Consider the following 19,912-nt stretch of genomic DNA (forward strand, 5'->3'; position numbering starts at 1 on the left):
AGTAAACACATCCCATAAGATAAAATACGACGTGTTTATTTGCAAAAGTAGTTACAGCAGTTGAATAGATTGAATGAAGAAAACACTCTAGTGTTACTTCCTCTCTACTTTGTCTCAGCACCTCTGACCTTTTTCTTTTATTACATTAAGACCAAAAGTACTTTCTGAAAAGCATTTTAAACCAGAAGCACTGCTGGAAAACACAATCAGAACACCAGAGAGGATGGGAGGAATAAGCTTTACAACATTCGACAAACTTTTAATGTGTATTTCATTAATTCTGTCCCTTAAAAGCTATGTGCATAAAATAACACGTTACGTTTACGTTGCACACAGCAATAAAATGAGAGGCAGACAAATGTTGCAGCAGGTGCTTTGAGAGATATTCTCACAAAAAAGCCCTTCCTTGATTAAAGATCAGAAAAGAAAGAATGACTTAAACTACATGTGTCCAAGCATGTGTGTATGAGAGAGAGACCGAGTGTGTGCATCTGTACCGTGGAAATTGAGGATGAAGAAGCCTCCTGTTGAAAAGTCCGAGTGAAAGCGGATCAGGACCTTCGGGCTGGTGCTGTATGCAGACTCTAACGCTGTGTTACCACTGAAGACTCCAAGCTGAGAGCTAGACGTGTCTGGGCCGTCCCTGAATAAGGAAAGAGACAGCAAACAAAAGTGATTTTAAGTGATTTTTAAAAGTGTTTAAGAGGAAGAAAGGATGCATATATAAATAAAGTTTAGGTAGCAGGTAAGATGGGGACGGACAAACCATGAAACACAGGCCAGATTTTACTCAGATTCAAGATAAGGTTTTGAGTTACATTCTTAGTTTATATGATAAAACGGTCACATATAGCAATAGAAATCACAATAGGTGCCAAAGGTAAGGACTTTATCACAAAATGATAAAGGTAAAACATAAAGAAATATGAGAATCATAATTCAGAGATAATAATATGTTTTATTTAGGAACATAACCAATAAAAATGACTTCAAAGAGTGACAGAAACAACTACATTAAGTTGTGATTTGAATATCAAAGTCATTCGGAAATAAATGGATTAAAGGCTTAACCACCCCTCATTAAATATTGCATGTTGTTGAAAAGTTACATTTTTCTAAAGTTCCTAAATTCACTTGTAGGTTATTAAATGAAAATGACATTGAATTAAACTGGGGTTTTAAAATTTTAATACACAAAAGTGCCTTCGCTCTCTTGGCTCCTCAATAATTCAAGGTCTTCTGAAGGTGTTAGAGCTCTTTGGAAAATCTAAATATGCTATTTGGATAGTTTACATCAAAACTCATTCATAAATTGCAATATTCATATTAAGTTTTGTTTTAAATCTCAGCCCATATGTCCACATTATAGTTTTTATCTGCTACATTTACTGCATTGTATTTGTTATTGTCCGTCTTGGTCATGGAGCTTTTGTGCAAATGATTCTTAGTGCTAGAGTCTGTATAATTATCAGAAATGAATGATGTGAAGCACGTATACACTGATTTTCTTTTAAAAATGTGTTGTATGGTGGTGTATATTATTTATACCATCCAGTTGTTATATTTTTGGTCAGCTGGATGATGTTTGGTGTTTTTCAACACTGTGCTCACGCTGGTGGGAAAAACGGTGTGAAGGCAACACAAACAAACGCGAAGAGTGACAAAACAATCTGATTCATTTTGAACTTGACAAGGATCCAACCTGCTATAAAAAATGAGAAGTTCCTGTGTAAAAAAAGTGCTAGTTCTATTGTTAGAGAGTGTGTCAGGGAAAAATGTGACTAGATGTTAGGGACTACATTTATAGATGTTTTTATTTCCACTTTACTCCACGTAGGCTACATGAGAAGCCTTCAACAGAAAAAGTACAGATATTTGGCGTTGGTATTTTGGTCTCCACTTTCACATTTTAAGTAAACCTATTGTACCTATTTTCTGCAGTTGGGAATAATATGGTAGTATTGGGAGAAATACACAAAAAGAGTGATAAAAGCTGACTTCAGTGAACACCAAACAAAACCCCTTCACAATAGAAGCAGCGTATTCTTGGCAGCAGCACAGAAAATGTTTTTAATGTTTCCATGATCAAGACTCAAAATTGTGTAAGAAATAGAAATCAGTACATTTGTAGTATAACACATAGTTTTGGGACTTTTCTTTATTAAATAGTGTGATGTATCACAGTGCTGCAATTGTCACAGCTTTTATGACTCCTTTGTATTTTAAACCACCGAATCCTCCATAACCTGCGAATCACTTATACGGTATGTACTGATTTGTGTTTATTCAGAAATCCATCACAAAGACAGAGATAATACAAAAAATAATGATGTTACTTTGGTGTTAGAACCACCAGCAACTGTTGGAAATGGATGAGCGATATTGGGCAACAAGCCAAGCATCACAGTGGCACAGAACACAGAGACAGTGTGACTTTAGTCTCTGACATCTGGATGCTGTCGCTGTCACATAACCATCTGTGGTACTGGACAGAAACCAGTGAGCAAACGCCACTGAGATTATAGAATATAAAGGACGCGGTGAAGCACAAAGCATCGCAATTTTGATTCATGAGAAACCAGAAGAGAAGAGGCTGGTGAAGGAGGATCGACATAGCTACTACAAGTGAAGTGATCAGTGGAATAAATGATCAGAAGAATGAATATCTTGGCTTAAAAATACTACTCCATTGTTTGATTGAGAGTAGTGATTGCAGGAGTCAGCTGTTACTGATGGCACATCACAAATTAAATGTTGGGAACTAAAGCGATGCTTGATGAACATAATACTTCATATGAAGGGTCATCCGTGCTAAACAACATTCAACAGTGACCACTGGAAAAATCTCCCCTCCAGCATGCAAAGGGAAGTTTAATGTTACCGACAGGATTTGGCATGTGCACTTCTCATTACCGTAACTCTTCGGCCATTCGTGATATCTAGAAAATTCAAAAACTATGAACTGGCGATCTGTCCAGGGTGCGGCACCACCCTTTCGTCCTACGTCAGCAGAGACAGCACCTCACGTGACCGTCATGCGGAGGATAAAGCGGCAGAAAACAGAAGGATGGATACCAGAAAGCAGAGAAAACTCGTCATTACAGTAGCCCTCAGGACTTCCGCAGAACGACCGTCCTCACAGACAAGATTCAACAGCACGTCACACTTTTGCGTCGTCAGCTTCTCGGTACCGAAATTCCTAAACGGTCGAATAACTGCCAGATATCAAAAATGAAAGTTACCTTACCATTACCATTGTTTGACAATTCTACAGCCATAAAATCAATATAAATCCATGAAGGTCATAAGAGGGTTAATCGTATCAATAATAGAATCGCCTTGGTCCCCTCATCCACATCCAATATGAATCATTTTGGGATCAAACTCTTTTAAATTAACCATTACAAGTTTCATATTTCAGTAAATAGAAATCACGCTCCCAATCAATTACTTATTAACCTGGCAGCTCACACAGGAGATAATAATGCATCTCCTCCCACTCTGTCAAATATCTAATACGTTACAAGAGGAGTGGCCCTTATATTATACTCGTAAGCTCTTGTGAATTCAATAAAAATAATGTCAGATATTAAGTCTTTATTTCAATTCGTTGCTTGATGCACACAATTAAAGTACTGCTAATACAAATTTGATCATCACACCTTTGTTCATTAATTGAATATGATGTAGGCCACTAAGTCACTGACAAACCCTTTATATACATCTCATATTGTTTCAACATAAAATAAAAAAAATAAACAAGTAAATCCTCATAATTAAACAATGTTAGAAATAGAAACAGGACAGTTGAGGACAAAAATAGAGGCTGTCACTGTTGCACAATCTCTATATGCTTCCATTATGGGTCCATTATTCAGCAATGCAATATTTCATATCATTCCTACGCTGATGACACACAGCTGTACATATCTACAATAATCATAACCCTGTGTGTGACCTCATCCTGTGTATTGATGGTATCAAACACTGAGTAAAGGTGAATTTCTTAGTTAGTTGGCCCTAAGGCCACAAGGCACCATTTTCATTCACAAGGAACCACCATGTCACTAACACCCTGTGAGCGTGTCAAAACTCTGGCTATCATTCTGGCCTGACTTTCCAGAAACACATATCCAAACTTTTCAAACTGCATTTTATCATTTCAGAAGAAAAATATCCAAACTCAGATCCTTCCTGTCTCTTTTGAGACAGACTCAAAAGAGTCTGACTGATTCATGCATTCATATCGACTAGACTATATGATAGTACAGCACTTTTTGTCAGTCTGACAAATAACAGACTAAATAAACTACTTCAGAATACTGCAGCCAGAGCACTCACCAAAAAACCAGCAGATACAATAATATCAACCCTGTTTTGGCCTCTTTTCACTGAGTCCTGGTGATGTTAAAAGCTCCATCTTATATCACTGACACCCGACAGAACTGTGAGATCATCCAGCAGAGGAAGAATACATCGACACTGGAGCACTGAAGTATTAAAAGCTTTAAAAAAATGCTTTTATGTTATTACTCAAACTTGGAAAAACAGAGAATTGATGTTGGTATCAGTTTTGTTGTGTCCACAGAGAACATTTCTGTTCCCTGCCAGAACAGCTGCAGAACAGCACTGAGCCTGGATCACCAGTGGAGCAGCGTCACTGGAAGTGGCGATAACATTAACCTGATTGTAAAGCCTGTGCAAAAGACATTTAAATCATTTACTCTAAATCTGATGAAGGCTCTGGAAGGTAAATGGTTTTCTCCTGGGTCTGAGAAAAAGGACCCACAGTCACTTCCAAATAATATTCAGGTGCTAGAGCCAGAGCTCGAGTCCATCTGTATGCACCAATCTCGCGTGACACATGCCTTTTATTACCCTACAATCTATGAATGTGATTTTATAATTCTGTTCACAATGAAATGTGGCCCAAAAGAAAACACGTAAATCACAGAAATACATTTCCAACTGCAGAACAAGTTCGATGCTGCACCTCTCCACTGCTGTATTCATGGCCCTAGTAGCTCGCAAGAGTATAAATGAGGAGTCATTGACTCTGACTCTATTACTTTGCCACTGAATTTCAGCTGCTGTTTAACATGGGTTCGACTTTTCAGTCCAAACATCACAACACGACCTCAACCATTAAATGATGACATGGTCCAAACACGACCTGTTGTCCTTCCTAGTAAATTTATAGTTCACTATTAGTTTTGTTGGCAAAAAATTGAATTATTTGAACTGAAATTTCTCTTCCTCTTGTATGAGATCCTGTATGAGACTGTGGGTGAGTTTGTGAACCCAGCTCCACCACTCCATTCATTCATTACATTTCCAACTCCCCACTGAATCTCATCATTACAGTCAGAGTTCTTGAGCCCTCTTCAGGTCTGTGTGTGGCCATGGTACCGAGTTAGATTGAATTGGTCAGTGGTCCCATTGTAAATGCATTACTCTCACACTCCCTGTATTACAATTTTACCTCCACACTGAATCCCATTATTACTGCAGAAGAGTGAGTCTGTGTATGCATAGCACATAGTGTATAGATGTGTACGTGTGAGGGGGTTTCACACTGAGATTGTTTGTATCTCCATGTATAATGAAGTCATAAACAATTGACTCATACTGATGTATGCGTATCTTTGTGCAGTCAAATCAGGTTGATATAATAAACTGGACAAAAAGCCAAAGCTGCTCAGTTTCTCACAGTGTCAACACACTCAAGTTATCCATATTTGATCTGAGTCTGGATTACCACAAAAATCTGATCATTTCTTCCTTAGGCCACAACCTTACATCCCTAGAAAATTCCATACAAAATTACTTTTTAAAGTTATGCTGCTCACAGACAGACAGACAGACAGACAAATGCAGACTAAATCATAACCCTTTTGGTGAAGGTAATACATATGCACTCAATACCAGGGATGTCAAAGTGTTTGTGTGTAAACTTGTATTTATATCTTTGTGAGGTCCAAAAAAAACATGCAAATCTATCTTTGTGAGGACATGTTGTCTGGGCCACACAACCTTAAAGGGCTTTTTCAGGGATAAGACCTGGTTTTAGGGTTAGAATTGGACAGTCTTGTAGTAAAGTACTTGAGAGTGGTACTAAAGTACAAGTACAGTTGTGCTCATAAGTTTACATACCCTGGGAGAATTTCTTCAGAGAAGATGAATGATAACATAAAAACCTTTCACTCGTGGTTCATGGTTGGGTGAAGCAATTTATTGGCAAACAACTGTGTTTTCTCTTTTTAAATCAGAATGACAACAGAAAGTACCCAAATGACCCTGATCAAAAGTTTACATACCCCAGTTGTTAATACCGTGTATTGCCCCCTTTAACATCAATGACAGCTTGAAGTTTTGAAGCTTGTGGTAGTTGTGGATGAGGTTCTTTATTTTCTCAGATGGCAAAGCTGCTCATTCTTCTTGGCAAAACCTCCAGTTCCTGCCCAGAGTGGCTCAATGATATTGAGGTCAGGAGATTGAGATGGCCACTCCAGAACCTTCACTTTGTTCTGCTGTAGCCAATGACAGGTCGACTTGGCCTTGTGTTCTGGATCATTGTCATGTTGGAATGTCCAAAAATGTCCCATGCGCAGCTTCCAGGCTTATGAGCGCAAATTTTCCTCCAGTATTTTCTGATACCATGCTGCATTTATCTTGCCATCAATTTTGGCCAAGTTTCCTGTGCCTTTGTAGCTCACACATCCCCAAAGCATCAGTGATCCACCTCCATGTTTCACAGTAGGAATGGTGTTCCTTTCATCACAGGCTTTGTTGACTCCTCTCCAAATGTAACGTTTATGGTTGTGGCCAAAAAGTTCAATTTTGGTCTCATCACTCCAAATGACTTTGTTCCAGAAGTTTTGAGGCATGTCTCTGTGCTGTTAGGCGTAATGTAAGCGGGATACTTTGTGACATTTGCGCAGAAATGGCTTTCTTCTGGCGACTCGACCATGCAGCCCATTTTTCTTCAAGTGCCTCCTTATTGTGCATCTTGAAACAGCCACACCACAATTTTTCAGGGAGTCCTGTATTTCAGCTGAAGTTATTTGTGGCTGAAATCTTTGCTGGTCTACCTGACCGTGGTTTGGTTTCAACAGAATCCCTCATTTTCCACTTCTTAATCAGCGTTTGAACACTGCTGATTGGCATTCTCAGTTCCTTGGATATGTTTTTATACCCCTTTCCTGTTTTATACAGTTCAATTACCTTTTCTCGCAGATCCTTTGACAATTCTTTTGCTCTCCCCATGACTCAGAATCCAGAAACAGCACTGGACGAAAGATGCAATGGTCTGTCAGAAGCCCAGAAACTCACTGACCTTTTATACACACACACTAATTACAAACAAACAGGACACAGGTGAGAATGGGAACCTTGATTAGCCATTCAAACCTGTTTGTGTCAACTTTTGTCCATGTTTTCAGGTCAAAGTCACTGGGGTAAGTAAACTTTTGATCACGGTCATTTGGGTACTTTCTTTTGTCATTTTGATTTAAAAAGAGAAAACACAGTTGTTTGCCAATAAATAGCTTCACCCAACCATTAACCACGAGTGGAAGAAAGGTTTTTTCTTTCATTCATATTCTCTAACGAATGGCCAAGAAATCATAAATTCTCCCAGGGTATGTAAACTTATGAACACAAGTGTATCTTACCAGAAAATGACTTTGGTAGAAGTTAAAGTCACCTTTTAGAATATTTAAGTAATTTTCTGACATAAAATGTACTTAAGTATTAGAAGTAAAAGTAAAAGTATTTAAATAAAGGGAGCTATTACAATTTTGCATATGACATTTATTGTGGTTTCTTAAAAATAAAAGTGTAATAGGTACCGGCAAGCTCTCTCTCTCTCAACCTCCCTGTGTCTGCTTGTATTTTTGAAACTTTTTGAAACTTTTGGAGTCAGTGGCGCTTCTAGACACACTGTGTTTTACTTCAACTTGGAGACGAAATCTGCGTCTTTTGTGTATTTAGGAAATATAATGGAGTAAAAGTAAAAGTTGTCAGAAATATAAATAACAAAGTCAAGTACAGATATGTGAAAATTCTACTTAAGTACAGTAACAAAGTATTTGTACATTGTTACATTACATCACTGGAATTGGGTTTAGGTTCAGGGTTAGGATTAGGCAATTAATTGTGATGGTTAAGGTTAGGGTAAGGGCTTAGGGAATGTATTATGAAAAAGCAAAAGTAAGACTTGGTGGGGTTTCTTGTTAGTGTGCAGAGAAAAATGCAGGTCATAAGTGCATCCGTGATGAAATCAGCGCCATAATAGCGAAACCAACAAAATAAGCCTTTGCATTTGTGTGTGTAAGTGTAAGTGTGACATACTCACCAGACAGCAATGTAATCAGTGACAGGCTCCGTCTGCAATAAGGTAAAGTTGATATAAACTCCATGTCCATGGGGGACAGTGATGAGCCAGGTACAATCTTGGGAGTTAGGGTATTCATTGGGGTACTGTGGTGAATAGATGGTGCCATTTTCCGCTGTGACATTATAGCCACAAGGAGCTGTAAAAAGGAAGAGTTACAAAATGATTCATTTGCAAATGTGTCACTTGCTTCCAGTGTGCTAGAGCCAAAAAGATCAAGAGAAAATAATCCTGCTGAACTGCTGACAGTACGGAATATAATTATTTTCGACGCTATTAGTAATAGTAAAAGTAGACGCAACAGATTCCCTTATAGGTACCAGGTAAAATAAATTGTGATAAATAAATTAATCTCAGTTAAATACAATTATAATCCAATAATAATTTAAAGTCCCTGTAAAGTGATTCAAATATCTCTTCTAACGTTATCACCCTACAGAAAAGGTGTTGCTAATCACCTTTGAGAGATTGGAGAAAAATTAGGTTTCAAAATCATGTAAAATTCAGCCACACTGACTCACTTAAGCAGGGACCAAAGTCTGCAACATTCACCTGCTTTGATTGCACATAAATCTTGTATGAGTCAGTGTCTGCTGACCCTACTGGGGACCAAAGTCTGCAAACATTGCTGCTCATCAGTGTTTGTACAGAATATTACTGTAAACGCACCAGCACCAAAACTTCCTGTTCAACTAAACACACTTTAAAACACAGAGCTGGTTTAGCTACAGTCCTGCCCTCTCTCGCCCTCTCCCTCTCCCTCTCTCGCTCTGTTCCTCTCGATCAGCTGTACCTGCAGCCTCACTGCAGGAGTTCTGTTCTTCTCCTCGACTTCATTTCCTCATCTCGAGGAATTTTGAATAAAGCGGCATCCAGGGAAGACACACTTTCAACAATGACAAAGTGTGCTGATGTTTTTTATATTGTTACTGCTTTTGAGGAGGAGTTATGCTAACTATGGCTCCTGTACATCATTGACCCATATTTATAAAAAACTACACATTTTCGATACAGGGACTCTAATGTCTTATTTATTTTTCATTGTTTATTTGTCTACAAGGGATGTAGAGGCAGAGGTGAAGGAGGACAGATATCAGCATTTTTCAAATGTCATCTCGGAAGGTTATTGGTTCTTACCCTCGCAGCGTGGATATGGATGGTTCCACTTCCTGTTGGTCCCGTGCAGGCACGTCAGTACTGGGTGTCCAATCAGAACGTAGCCGGGATAGCACTGAAAAGTTATGGATTGGCCAGCACTGTAGTCACTGTTGATGATGTCACCATTAGGGAAGGGAAAGGGGTCCTGGCAGTTTTGTAATTCATAAGCTGAAGAGAAAGAGAGAGACAGAGAGACGGGTGTGATTTCAGACTGATTTTGATGCATCCGGAAAATACTAACAAACTGCTATGTGGACTAGGTGGACGTATTTGGTTTAATAGTGTATATACAGTGTAGTCAGGTTCATCTTTATTCTGCTCATACAATCTCATATACAGTCTCATACAGTAGCTTTTAACGCTTGCCAATATGTTACTACAGAATGACAATCCATTGTATTAAAAGCATTTCTCCTATTTAGAGCTAATGGACTTGAGGGAGCATGAAGAAATCCATGACCAACAGAGGTTACCAGCAGTAAGTGCAGCTACATCAATAGATCTCATTTCCTTTTACACAGTCCTCTGAACATGTATGCCTGGCATACCAACACTCGCTCACGGACATTTCAGTATCACGGTTCCATTTAGAGCATGCGTCTCACTCTGCAGGAATGTCATGGGGAGCCGAGGTCTTCCATTAAATGTGCTATTGAAAAGAGCAGTGGTGGCTGACAGCAGAATGCCAAGCGCGGGGAGACAAGTTAGGGAGAAAGGCAGCAACCGACAGCCCCAAAACAAGCACTCAGCGCCAAGCCAATACAAATGGGGCCTGCAGCACTGGACAGCACCTGAGGTGCACATTCAGCAAATGAGGCTTCAGAGACACACCATGCTGGCAGTAGTAGCAGGATCTAGGATGTAGAGGAAACTGTATTTCAAGTCACTTGTGTGCATGAAAACCTGTGGTGTCGCTGAGTGCATGTCCAGAGAGAGATTTATGTTTTCTTAAAACATAAATCTGTGGGACTTAAAGATATACTGACAGAATTAACTAGAGTAGAAATGAAGAAGTCGTGCAAAATGAATGGAAACAGATGTATAGGTTTGATGTGAAAGCAACAGTAGTGGGGTTCCCACTTACACCTCGTTGATTCATACCATTTCGTTTTTGGCTTGTGAAAAAACCAAGTAGTCTAATCATGTTTAAAAATACATTATTTAAAAAAGGAGGCGGGGGATGGAGTGGCTCAGTGGTTAAGACCAGTACCCTGTTTGCGAAAGAAATCATGGTCGCAATGGTTGCAAGTTCGACTCCACCCCTGGCTGATTGTGCTCAATTCCATTGTAAGTCGCTTTGGATAAAAGCGTCTGCTAAATGACATGTAACATGTGGTTGATGTGTGAGGATTTGTAACTGCAGGTAAAATTTCAATTAAATGCTGAGTGACACAAACTGTTCTGCTTAAAGTAGTTTTGGCATCCACAGCTCATCCCACTGAGGTTGTATGGATGTTCACACAGCGGGCGCTGAAGCTTGTATCCACCGGTGGTGGCAGGTTGAAAGTAAGCTCCCCGATTGGAGCGAAGCCAATTGTGTTTATCGAGGGACGTATTGAGAATCTATGTGTATTACATCATCACACTCGGAGATCCTTGCTGTCAGATAAAAGACAGGCATCGGGTTCAAATCTGTGTGAGGAAACACTGGGAGACATCATTGATAAACACTGACTGACTTGGTCATCGCCAATTGGGAGAAAAATGGAAAAATGAGTGTGCACACAGCTAGTGTTGCTGGCCCACAGTGCATCTCTTGTGTCTTTGAAGTAAAGCACTTAGGACGACAAGTGAAGCCTGCAGGACAGGATGGCGGTCTCTCACATGGGCTTACAAACAGTCCATCTCTTATAATGATGCGAGGAAAGCCATGAGGTCTTTATCATGACTCATCTGTGGATCAAAGCTCAAAAATCCCATAGCAAAACATTTTTTACCCTTCATATTTCTTTGACTTTGGGAGTGATAGTAATTTTGTAATGTTGTTTTTTTTTATTCAGACCACGTTGAAAGAAACCACTTCAAAAAAAAACCCAGCTTGTGTTCTCCCAATCCTGCATATGGAGAAACCAAACAGCAGGCTCACTTTGAAAATAGGTGTGTGCTCTCAGCATCCCTCGAGGGCCCGCTTTAAACTGAAATCGCCTGCAGTCATACCTCGAGGTATATAGCATTCAGTGTCTGCAGTCATCAACCAAAAAAAAACAAGATCTTAATTTATCACAAAACAGATGAACTCACCCTGATAGGTCAGTTTAAATCCCGGCCTGTTCTCGGAGTGGTCACTGTAGAAGTGGATAATTGTCAGGTGGGTAGTGCTCAGCAGCGGAGGTGGAATCTGTGAACCGGTAAACTGTCCAATGAGAGCAGAGCTGTGCTGTGGTCCAGCCCTGACCTCCAGGAAGTCATGGTTGTCTTCAGACGAGAAGTTTTGAAACTGAATATGGGCTCCTGGAAAGTAGGGGTTTGATATTAATGACCACAGAGGGAAAACATTTCAACTAGAGACACTTTTTACATGCGACAGAACTTTTTTTGTAATTGTATCGACAACCAGAGACATACTGTGAGCATTTAAAGCAAGTTTTGTATAGTCATTTTAACATTTAAATGAATTATCCTGAAGATAAAACTGCCACTTGAGTCACTTGAGCATACTGTTATCATTTTCTTCCATGTCACAAATCATAATAGATTGGACCTAAAAAGACACAAGGACCTCATTCTGCATGCCCCATTCATAACAGCAGTTAGTGTCCTCATTAAACATAAGACACCATGTGTCAGCCTCCAATGAAACGTGTTATAACTTTTAACAAACCATATGTGCTGCAGATTTGTGCTAAAAAAAGGAAAAAAAAAAGGGAGGGGGGGGTCTGTGTTTCACAACCACACCGACAGATGTGGTCAAAAGTGATACCATTCTTTCAGCAGCGCGATCGCACCTCATAACACTTACCATATCCAGTTGGCAAGGTGATTTGCCAGGTGCAGTCCAGGTTGCCGGGGTAGTTGCCAGGGAAACCTGGACTCAGGATGACACCACTCATCTCAGACAAGATCCCGCCGCAGCGAGCTGACGCCACAAACACAGCGAAGACATCGTTAGAACAAACATAAACATTAACAATGTACAGTAGAGAAACTGGCAGAAAAACACAGTTGACATTATTTTTCAGCTGTTTTTTTTTTAATATGCTAATGCGTATAATAACTATTAATGGAAACCTTTAAGAGAAAATGATAAATGTTTGACTTTCCAAATGGCAGCCAATCACATCACGTTCATGTGTTTAGCTCAAACACTACAAAGCCCGAAGTGAGCTCTCAGACACGGCCGTTCTCCCCATTACAGATGTTTCTTTGTTGGACAGGACGCATCACCATCACTTCAGTGCATTTGTAATGTGATTTGGTTGAAGTTTCTGATTGAAAAAGTCAAGTTTGACACATCGTGAATGAGGCCGTGGCACGATTGAGTTCAGTTAGTTCTGACACAATAAGGTTACGTTTAACTGGAACTGGCTTCCGGTGGACTGGCAACAGGTTTTTTACCAGCTGAGTTATTCAAGCCTTAACAACAATATAAATGTAACCAAGGTCCCTTAACACAATTGCAGGAGTTAGAAAGCCATGGCTCTCAACACAAGGTACAAAATTCAGTTTGTCCCCAGCAGGCTTATTGATTTTATAGATCGCTGACCCTATGTCACCAGAGAAATTGCTGACTTTCACAGATTTGATTCCAAGCTGGTAACAATGAGCGGACCGACTGAGTTGTAAGTAAGAACTGCAGTCTTTTATTCAGACATTTCTATTTATTGTTTTGATTTGCAATAAATATCACAGAACGCTCGTGCAAGATGTTACTGCGAGTGGATACAGCCTAAATTTGGAAAAAGAAACTTGGATTTGTCAAACTTGCCCCATGTTCTGGCTGCAAGTGGAGCTGGTGGGGAACTACTGGACCAATTCCAAAGGTTTTTGCAAGTATTATTTACTTAAAAACCCAAATTTAAACATGAACTGTACATATATTACAAACACGCCAGCACAGACCGTTGCCACTTTTGTGCCACTTAACCGAGCACCGGCATCTAAAGCTTTCATTGCACACTCACATGTGCACTGTATAATCTTTCTTATTTAATCAACGATGCATTATTCATTAATTTATTTTTTCCACAAGTGCAGTGTCCTGGTGCGAGTGTGAGTTACCAATGCAAAGAGGAGGTGGGTAGTTCCATCGGCGCACAGTGCCAGGCATGCAGGAAATGTGAGAGTGGCCCTGAAAGTAATAATACAGTTGGTTAGGTTCAAATAAAAGAGAGTAAAGGCACAGTCTCAACAGTCAAAATAGTTTATGAAAATACAGAGGGTGATCGTGGAGGAGAATGTGCAACCTCAACATTTTCAAGGCTGTGAATTTTATTTAATTTTATTTATAAACGAGCGTGGTGCGGAAATAATGTACACACCTAATTTTATTACACACTTTCCAACTTTTACAAACATCACAAGTTTGGCTTTCAGTATTTAATCTGCTTCTACCAACAATGACTGTTTATGGGAGGGTTTGCTTTGTTTTATTTTTTATTTTTGTTACCTGCAACGTGTATCCAGGCTCACAGGTGAATGCCACCACCTCATTGACCATATATCTGTCTCCACTTTTAATGCCATTGGCCGGGATCATTGGCTCTGGACAGGTGGTAAGACCAACAGCTACAAAACACAAGAAGGGGGGGTGAGAGAAATCCAATTAGTATTTTAACAGGACATATTTATTTGCTTTCGCCTTCAAGTTGATTGTCTACAACAAATGACATGATGTAGAGAAATATAGGAACCTCTACCTGCCACTTTGAATATCTACACAGATACACCCCCATTACTGTGTGAACCTATCTTTCTTAACATCTTTCTTTGCTTTCCATGAGTACTTGTCAAGGAAACACCCCCACATCCATGAAATTATGGCTAATAAATAGTGTGTATATCATCAGCAGTGACGATTCCCAAAACCTTGGAGGTTAAACACATCTTTAATAAGTTTGACAGCAGCCGGCCTCTATCAAACAGCATCGGGATCTCGCTCTCTCTTTCTCCCTCCCTCTGTGTGTGTTTTTGCTTGTGTGTTTCACTTGGAAAATTCCGCAGGAGACTGCCCTAGAGCAGTTACCATGGCAACACAGGGGTGGAAGAGGGGTACAGAGTGGGGAGGAGAGAGGAGTGAATCTTTGTTTGTGTGTGCACGCTTGTGGGTGTGTGGGTGTGTCTTGTTGCTTCATTATCTACCTTCCTATAAGCAAAACAAAGTGATCCCACTGAGCTTGCACAACACACAAATACACACACACACACAAATGACATCACTGACAGAATGTGTTGCCCACTTCCTTATCCCAAACCTCAACCATCATGGCTAAATCTGAATTTAATGTTAGCCCGAAAACCAACTCATCACCCACAGATATTCATTTGATTGTGTGTTTCTCATGCACACGTACACACACACACACACACACACACACAGGGGTATGTCAGCCCAATGTGTGACAGAGTGTGAGTGTGCACGTGAAACTGTCAGATGAGTGTGCTCAGTTATGGACTTTTTTTAGATGGAGCACAAGTGGAAAAAGTTGCATGAGACTGAGAAACGTGGAGAAACACTGTGTATTTTAAGCAAAGCATCAGCAGGCTTCATGACAACTGATCAATGGAACTATTCCATCTGGCTGACCACCTCTATCTCGCGCTGAGCATGTGTGTGTGTGTGTGTTATAGCAAACGACCCCCTTTTTTCACGGGTTATGAAAAAGCAGTGGTGCTCTGTAAAATGCTGACAGTACGGTGAACCACCCCACTAGGACCACTAGACTTGAACTAGACAGTGTCAGCATTTAATGTCTAACTGACTGGATTTACTATACTTCTGTTTCAATTTAATAAATGATAGACGGGGGACAGGGACATCTCACTCGGCCCTTTATAGATCAGACAGCCTTTAGCCAGCTTAAAATGAAGAGAGCATCATCGCCACAATCATAAACACATCCCCACCAAATGATTTCATCAACTTGTAGAAATTACCACAACACTGCACATCGTGACAACACTGGGAGGCAAAACAATGACAGCCAGTGAAATGGGGTGAGCAGTCACTGTACTTTCTTGTAATTGTTTTATAGTGTTGGTGTTATAATAATGCATGACAAAATTAAATGGGACGATGCCAGTATGAGTTTGACTGATCGCTCTGTACGCAGTGCATGAGAACTTATCTTAAAAATAAAAGGCTTTAAAAACAGGTCCATTTATTGGCTAAAACAGTAATAAAGATTAGGCGTGGCCTGCATGTGTTTTTGTTTTGTTGTATAATCTCCAACCACCAAAGATCTTTGCTGTCTGGTACAAAAGCAAGAAAAAAGGCGTCACCTTCCACAACAGTGTGGACAAAGTGGAATAAAAAGAACTGTGCACAAAAATATACTTCTGTATTTAATATAGAAGTTTCCTATTGTGCAACCAAGTGCTCAGACTTGTGTACAAAAAGGGGTAATTGCCAGGACACGGGGAGTTTGCTGTGTTTTTAACTGTATTCGGGGATGAAACAGCTCTTCCACTACACAGTCTTGTTGTCCAGCTTTTCATAAAAGGACCTGCTGTTTCTCTAAAGGAGTCACAATCTTTGAAACACACCACAGAATCCAATCCATAAACTAGTCAACCAGAAGGAAAAAGGCAGTGATGAAGGTTGTTTTTGCTCATCTTTCACATCTGTAATTTTAATTAAATTAAATTTTATTTGTATAGCACCAAATAACAACATACATCATCTCACGACACTTGGCATAGTAACGCAGAAACCTTACAATATTATAGAGTGAGAAGAGAAAACCCAACAATGAGAAAGCACTAGGGGTCAGTGGAGTGGAAAAGTGAATCAATGATATGTTTATAGTACTGCAATTTCATTTATACAAGCAGTTAGATATATTACGTTGAAAGAAATTATACTGTTTTCAATTTTAATCATGGTTTAATAAATATGACAATACTACTACTAATACTAATAATAGGTGGAAGAAGGCTGTTCTGGAAATTAGACAAAAGACATATCCTGGTGAAAAATAAGTTTCCTTTTGTGGTCAGATATTTTTTCTCTAAGATATGTAGAGCTGAGTATAATGATCTGAATTTAAAAGGAGAAAGTTACAGGTCATCCAGGACTTCATGTCTTTGAGACATTCCTGGAGTTTAAAAAACCTGATTTGTTTCATCCAGCCTCATCAATAAATATAGCTGTGTGTCATCTGCATAACAATGGAACAATGCAAGCAGGTATATATGGTAAAAAGCATAGGCCCAAGCATTGAGCCCTGTGGAACTCCATAATTCCCTTTATAGTGTGTGGAGGCATTATCATCAACATGATCGAACTGAAATCTATCAGAAAAATAGACCATTATCTGAGGCCAAGAGCCCTCTTATGATTATGAAGCATCATGTCATCAAAGTCTATTCAGATTCACACAAATACAGTTTGTGACTACACTGGCACACACAAAAACTTAGACTCACATTAATACACCCTCCCCACACTGATTACACTGGATATAAAATGGCCCCCACTTAATCTGGGTGTATGGATGGGTCTTTTTGGTTACATCTAAATGTCTGTGGTTCCAGTACGGAGCTATCCTGATGCCACATTACATGTCATTCCAGTAGATGGCATTAACTAGCAATAGCTAATGACAGCTGTGATACATCTACTAGTGATTAAAGCTTCTCTCACCATGTTTCAGTGTAGCTGTGAATTATGTCCAAAGGTTTGTCACCAATTGCGTGTCCCAGTCTCTCAAAAACGTGTCGTAGAAATGTAGGTACCAGTTGATCTCTGCACATTACAGCCCCATTTTGCAACAGTATCAATGTTCTTCTTTGTCTTCATCGGCGTAAACAAATTGAGAGTATGCCACGTTCTAGATCCTACCAAGCAGACACGGGCTATAGCAGACTATGACATCGCCCCCACAAAGAACCAAGAGTAGCAACTACAAAGAGCCTTTTATGCCAGTGCACATTTTCAACCAAAATCTTATCTCCATTGATATTAGGGGCCCTCACAAAAAGCACAGTCCAAAAGCCCAAATAGACCACTACATGCACTGCTTTTGACTCAATAATACATTTGTTGCAGGCTTGAGTATCCATACAAATGCAAAAATCATAAAAATTAAAGTGGCTTGCCCCGCCATTTTTACTTGCAGATTATTCATGTCACTGTGTTGCTGTATAAAAAGGGTCACATTCTAATTTAAGTGTCACATATGGTTTCATCATTGCAGTGTGATGGATCAGGTGCATCTGCTAATAAAAGCTTCTCTGAATAAACGGGTGCAGCCACACTTAAAAATACCATAGCAAAAAACTGAAAACACTGACGTGAGCCTTCTTTTAAGGTTTTTACTCCAAGTGAAGTTGCGATCACACACACAGAGCTGACAAAGATGCACAACAGTGAGCCACAGAAGTGTGCATTCACCTCCACACACCTAGAAACACGCAGCCACAAACATACACAGACTCTTACAGACACTTACTCACACAAGGGAACATGTTTCGTTTATTGATCTGGAAGTGATCGTAAACTAAAAACAACAAGGAAGGACTCAAAAGCACATCCACCTGACGGGTGTGTAGGTGTGTAAATGCAATCATCTTGATATCTATCTCTATACATTTGTCCATTTATGACATGTGTATGTGTCTTGCTTGTGAACTCATGTGCATGTATAAAACAAGCAAAAGCACTTTGTGTGTGTGTGTGTGTGTATGTGTTGGACTCTACGTGTTTCTGTCTATGTCCCTCCAGGTGTGTGCTCCACGCGTGTGTGCTCCAGTGTTGAACTCAGCATGTGTGTCTCTGCTCTCAGGCTGTACCACCAGTACCGGTTCAGGTCACTGACTCTTGCTGTTGATGTTGAAATGTTGGTTTTAACCCTGTGTGTGCTTTCTGGTTTCACATCAGAAGGGGCCTGATATTCACTCAGTCACTGAGTCACCACTTTGTCCTCTACATGAGGGTCATGGAGGGGAGACCCTTCAGATGATGTGTCCAATTATCCTCTGCATGTTTTTGGACTGTGGGAGGAAACTGGAGTCCACACAGAAAGGCCCTCGATCAAACTGGGATTTAAATCGGTGACCTTCTTGCTGTGAGGCAACAGTGCTGGCCACTACACTGCCGTGTGGCGCACCTGTTATTCAGTCTGTATTGATATAATTTTTGTTTTTGCATTTTGCATTTCTATCTATCTTAAAGGCTTTGACTTACTTTTGTATTCTAGGTGAAAACCCGCCGCCACCACACTGATATCACTTTGAAAGTGCAGTAGGAGCTGGTTTGATGTTGAGTTGAGGAGAGCAGGGGCTGTAGTCCCTGCAAGAACAAGACACAGAATAAGACTGTACATTCTTTCCTGTCTTATTCACAAACGCTGGTATAATCAGACACAACATTGAAACAGTTGTTAGTTTTAAAGGTGTGGTTGATCAGTGTGTGGCTTCTTTACAAACACATACAATAATTTCCCTGCATTGATTTATTTCTGCATGAGACATGAGAACATTTCAATGTTTCTGTCCTGAACATCATCTGATGAAACTAAAACACAGTGTGATTTTGTCACCAGTTAAATGTCACCAACACTAGAACTATGAATTTCATGTGACACTTCACAGATATTTGCCCATACTAAAACCTCATTTATACATGCACGTATAAGTATGTGTTACAATATTATAACAAAATCAAATCCCCATACCAGCTGGGAAATAATGTACAGCACATATAAAGGTGAAAGACCCTCGCTCTCAATGGACAGGGAGTATTTTAGTGTTACGCATGTGAAGCAGCCCTCATCTGCCCAAGTGAGCTGCTCAGTGGCCGATACTAGATCACTGTGGTTATAGTGGGCAGCTCCCCTGTGTGGCTTCTCAAGAAGGGCACTGTCTCTGTGTGTATATGTGTGTGTGTGTGTGTGTCCCTATGGGCAGCATGTTTTATGTGTGATAGGTGTGTGACAGGTATGTGCTTGGGGCAGGTCACAAGGGAAACTCCACTGGGAAATTGTAAAAGGTTAGATCATTCTTTATCCCTCCCTGTCTTCTTTCTCCCCTTCCTTCTCTCCAACCTTCCATCAGCTCTGTCCCTCTCTCTCCTCTCCCTGACTGAAAAGCAAAAGACTAAACACATTTTTTTTTATTATTTATTCAAGATATATAAAGTATACATCATATTTTGTGAGGTATTGCAACTCATCTAGAGCACCTCTACAGTATGTGTGTAGC

At 39.9% G+C, this 19,912-nt stretch overlaps 1 protein-coding gene across 1 annotated transcript in view; it reads right to left on the reverse strand.

The window, feature by feature from the left end:
* LOC122772647 (CUB and sushi domain-containing protein 1-like) overlaps positions 1 to 19,912 on the reverse strand; it is a 292,253-nt gene that overhangs the window by 44,293 nt on the left and 228,048 nt on the right. Inside the window, exons 39-46 of the mRNA XM_044030836.1 lie at positions 18,897 to 19,001; positions 14,160 to 14,278; positions 13,772 to 13,841; positions 12,513 to 12,629; positions 11,795 to 12,004; positions 9,533 to 9,721; positions 8,357 to 8,534; positions 498 to 643 (exon numbers count right to left, since the gene is read on the reverse strand). Of these exons, the coding sequence (XP_043886771.1) occupies positions 498 to 643; positions 8,357 to 8,534; positions 9,533 to 9,721; positions 11,795 to 12,004; positions 12,513 to 12,629; positions 13,772 to 13,841; positions 14,160 to 14,278; positions 18,897 to 19,001 (1,134 nt within the window). The remainder of the gene's footprint in view (positions 1 to 497; positions 644 to 8,356; positions 8,535 to 9,532; positions 9,722 to 11,794; positions 12,005 to 12,512; positions 12,630 to 13,771; positions 13,842 to 14,159; positions 14,279 to 18,896; positions 19,002 to 19,912) is intronic.

The sequence above is a fragment of the Solea senegalensis genome, linkage group LG7 (assembly GCF_019176455.1).
Source record: "Solea senegalensis isolate Sse05_10M linkage group LG7, IFAPA_SoseM_1, whole genome shotgun sequence".
Lineage (NCBI taxonomy): Eukaryota > Metazoa > Chordata > Actinopteri > Pleuronectiformes > Soleidae > Solea > Solea senegalensis.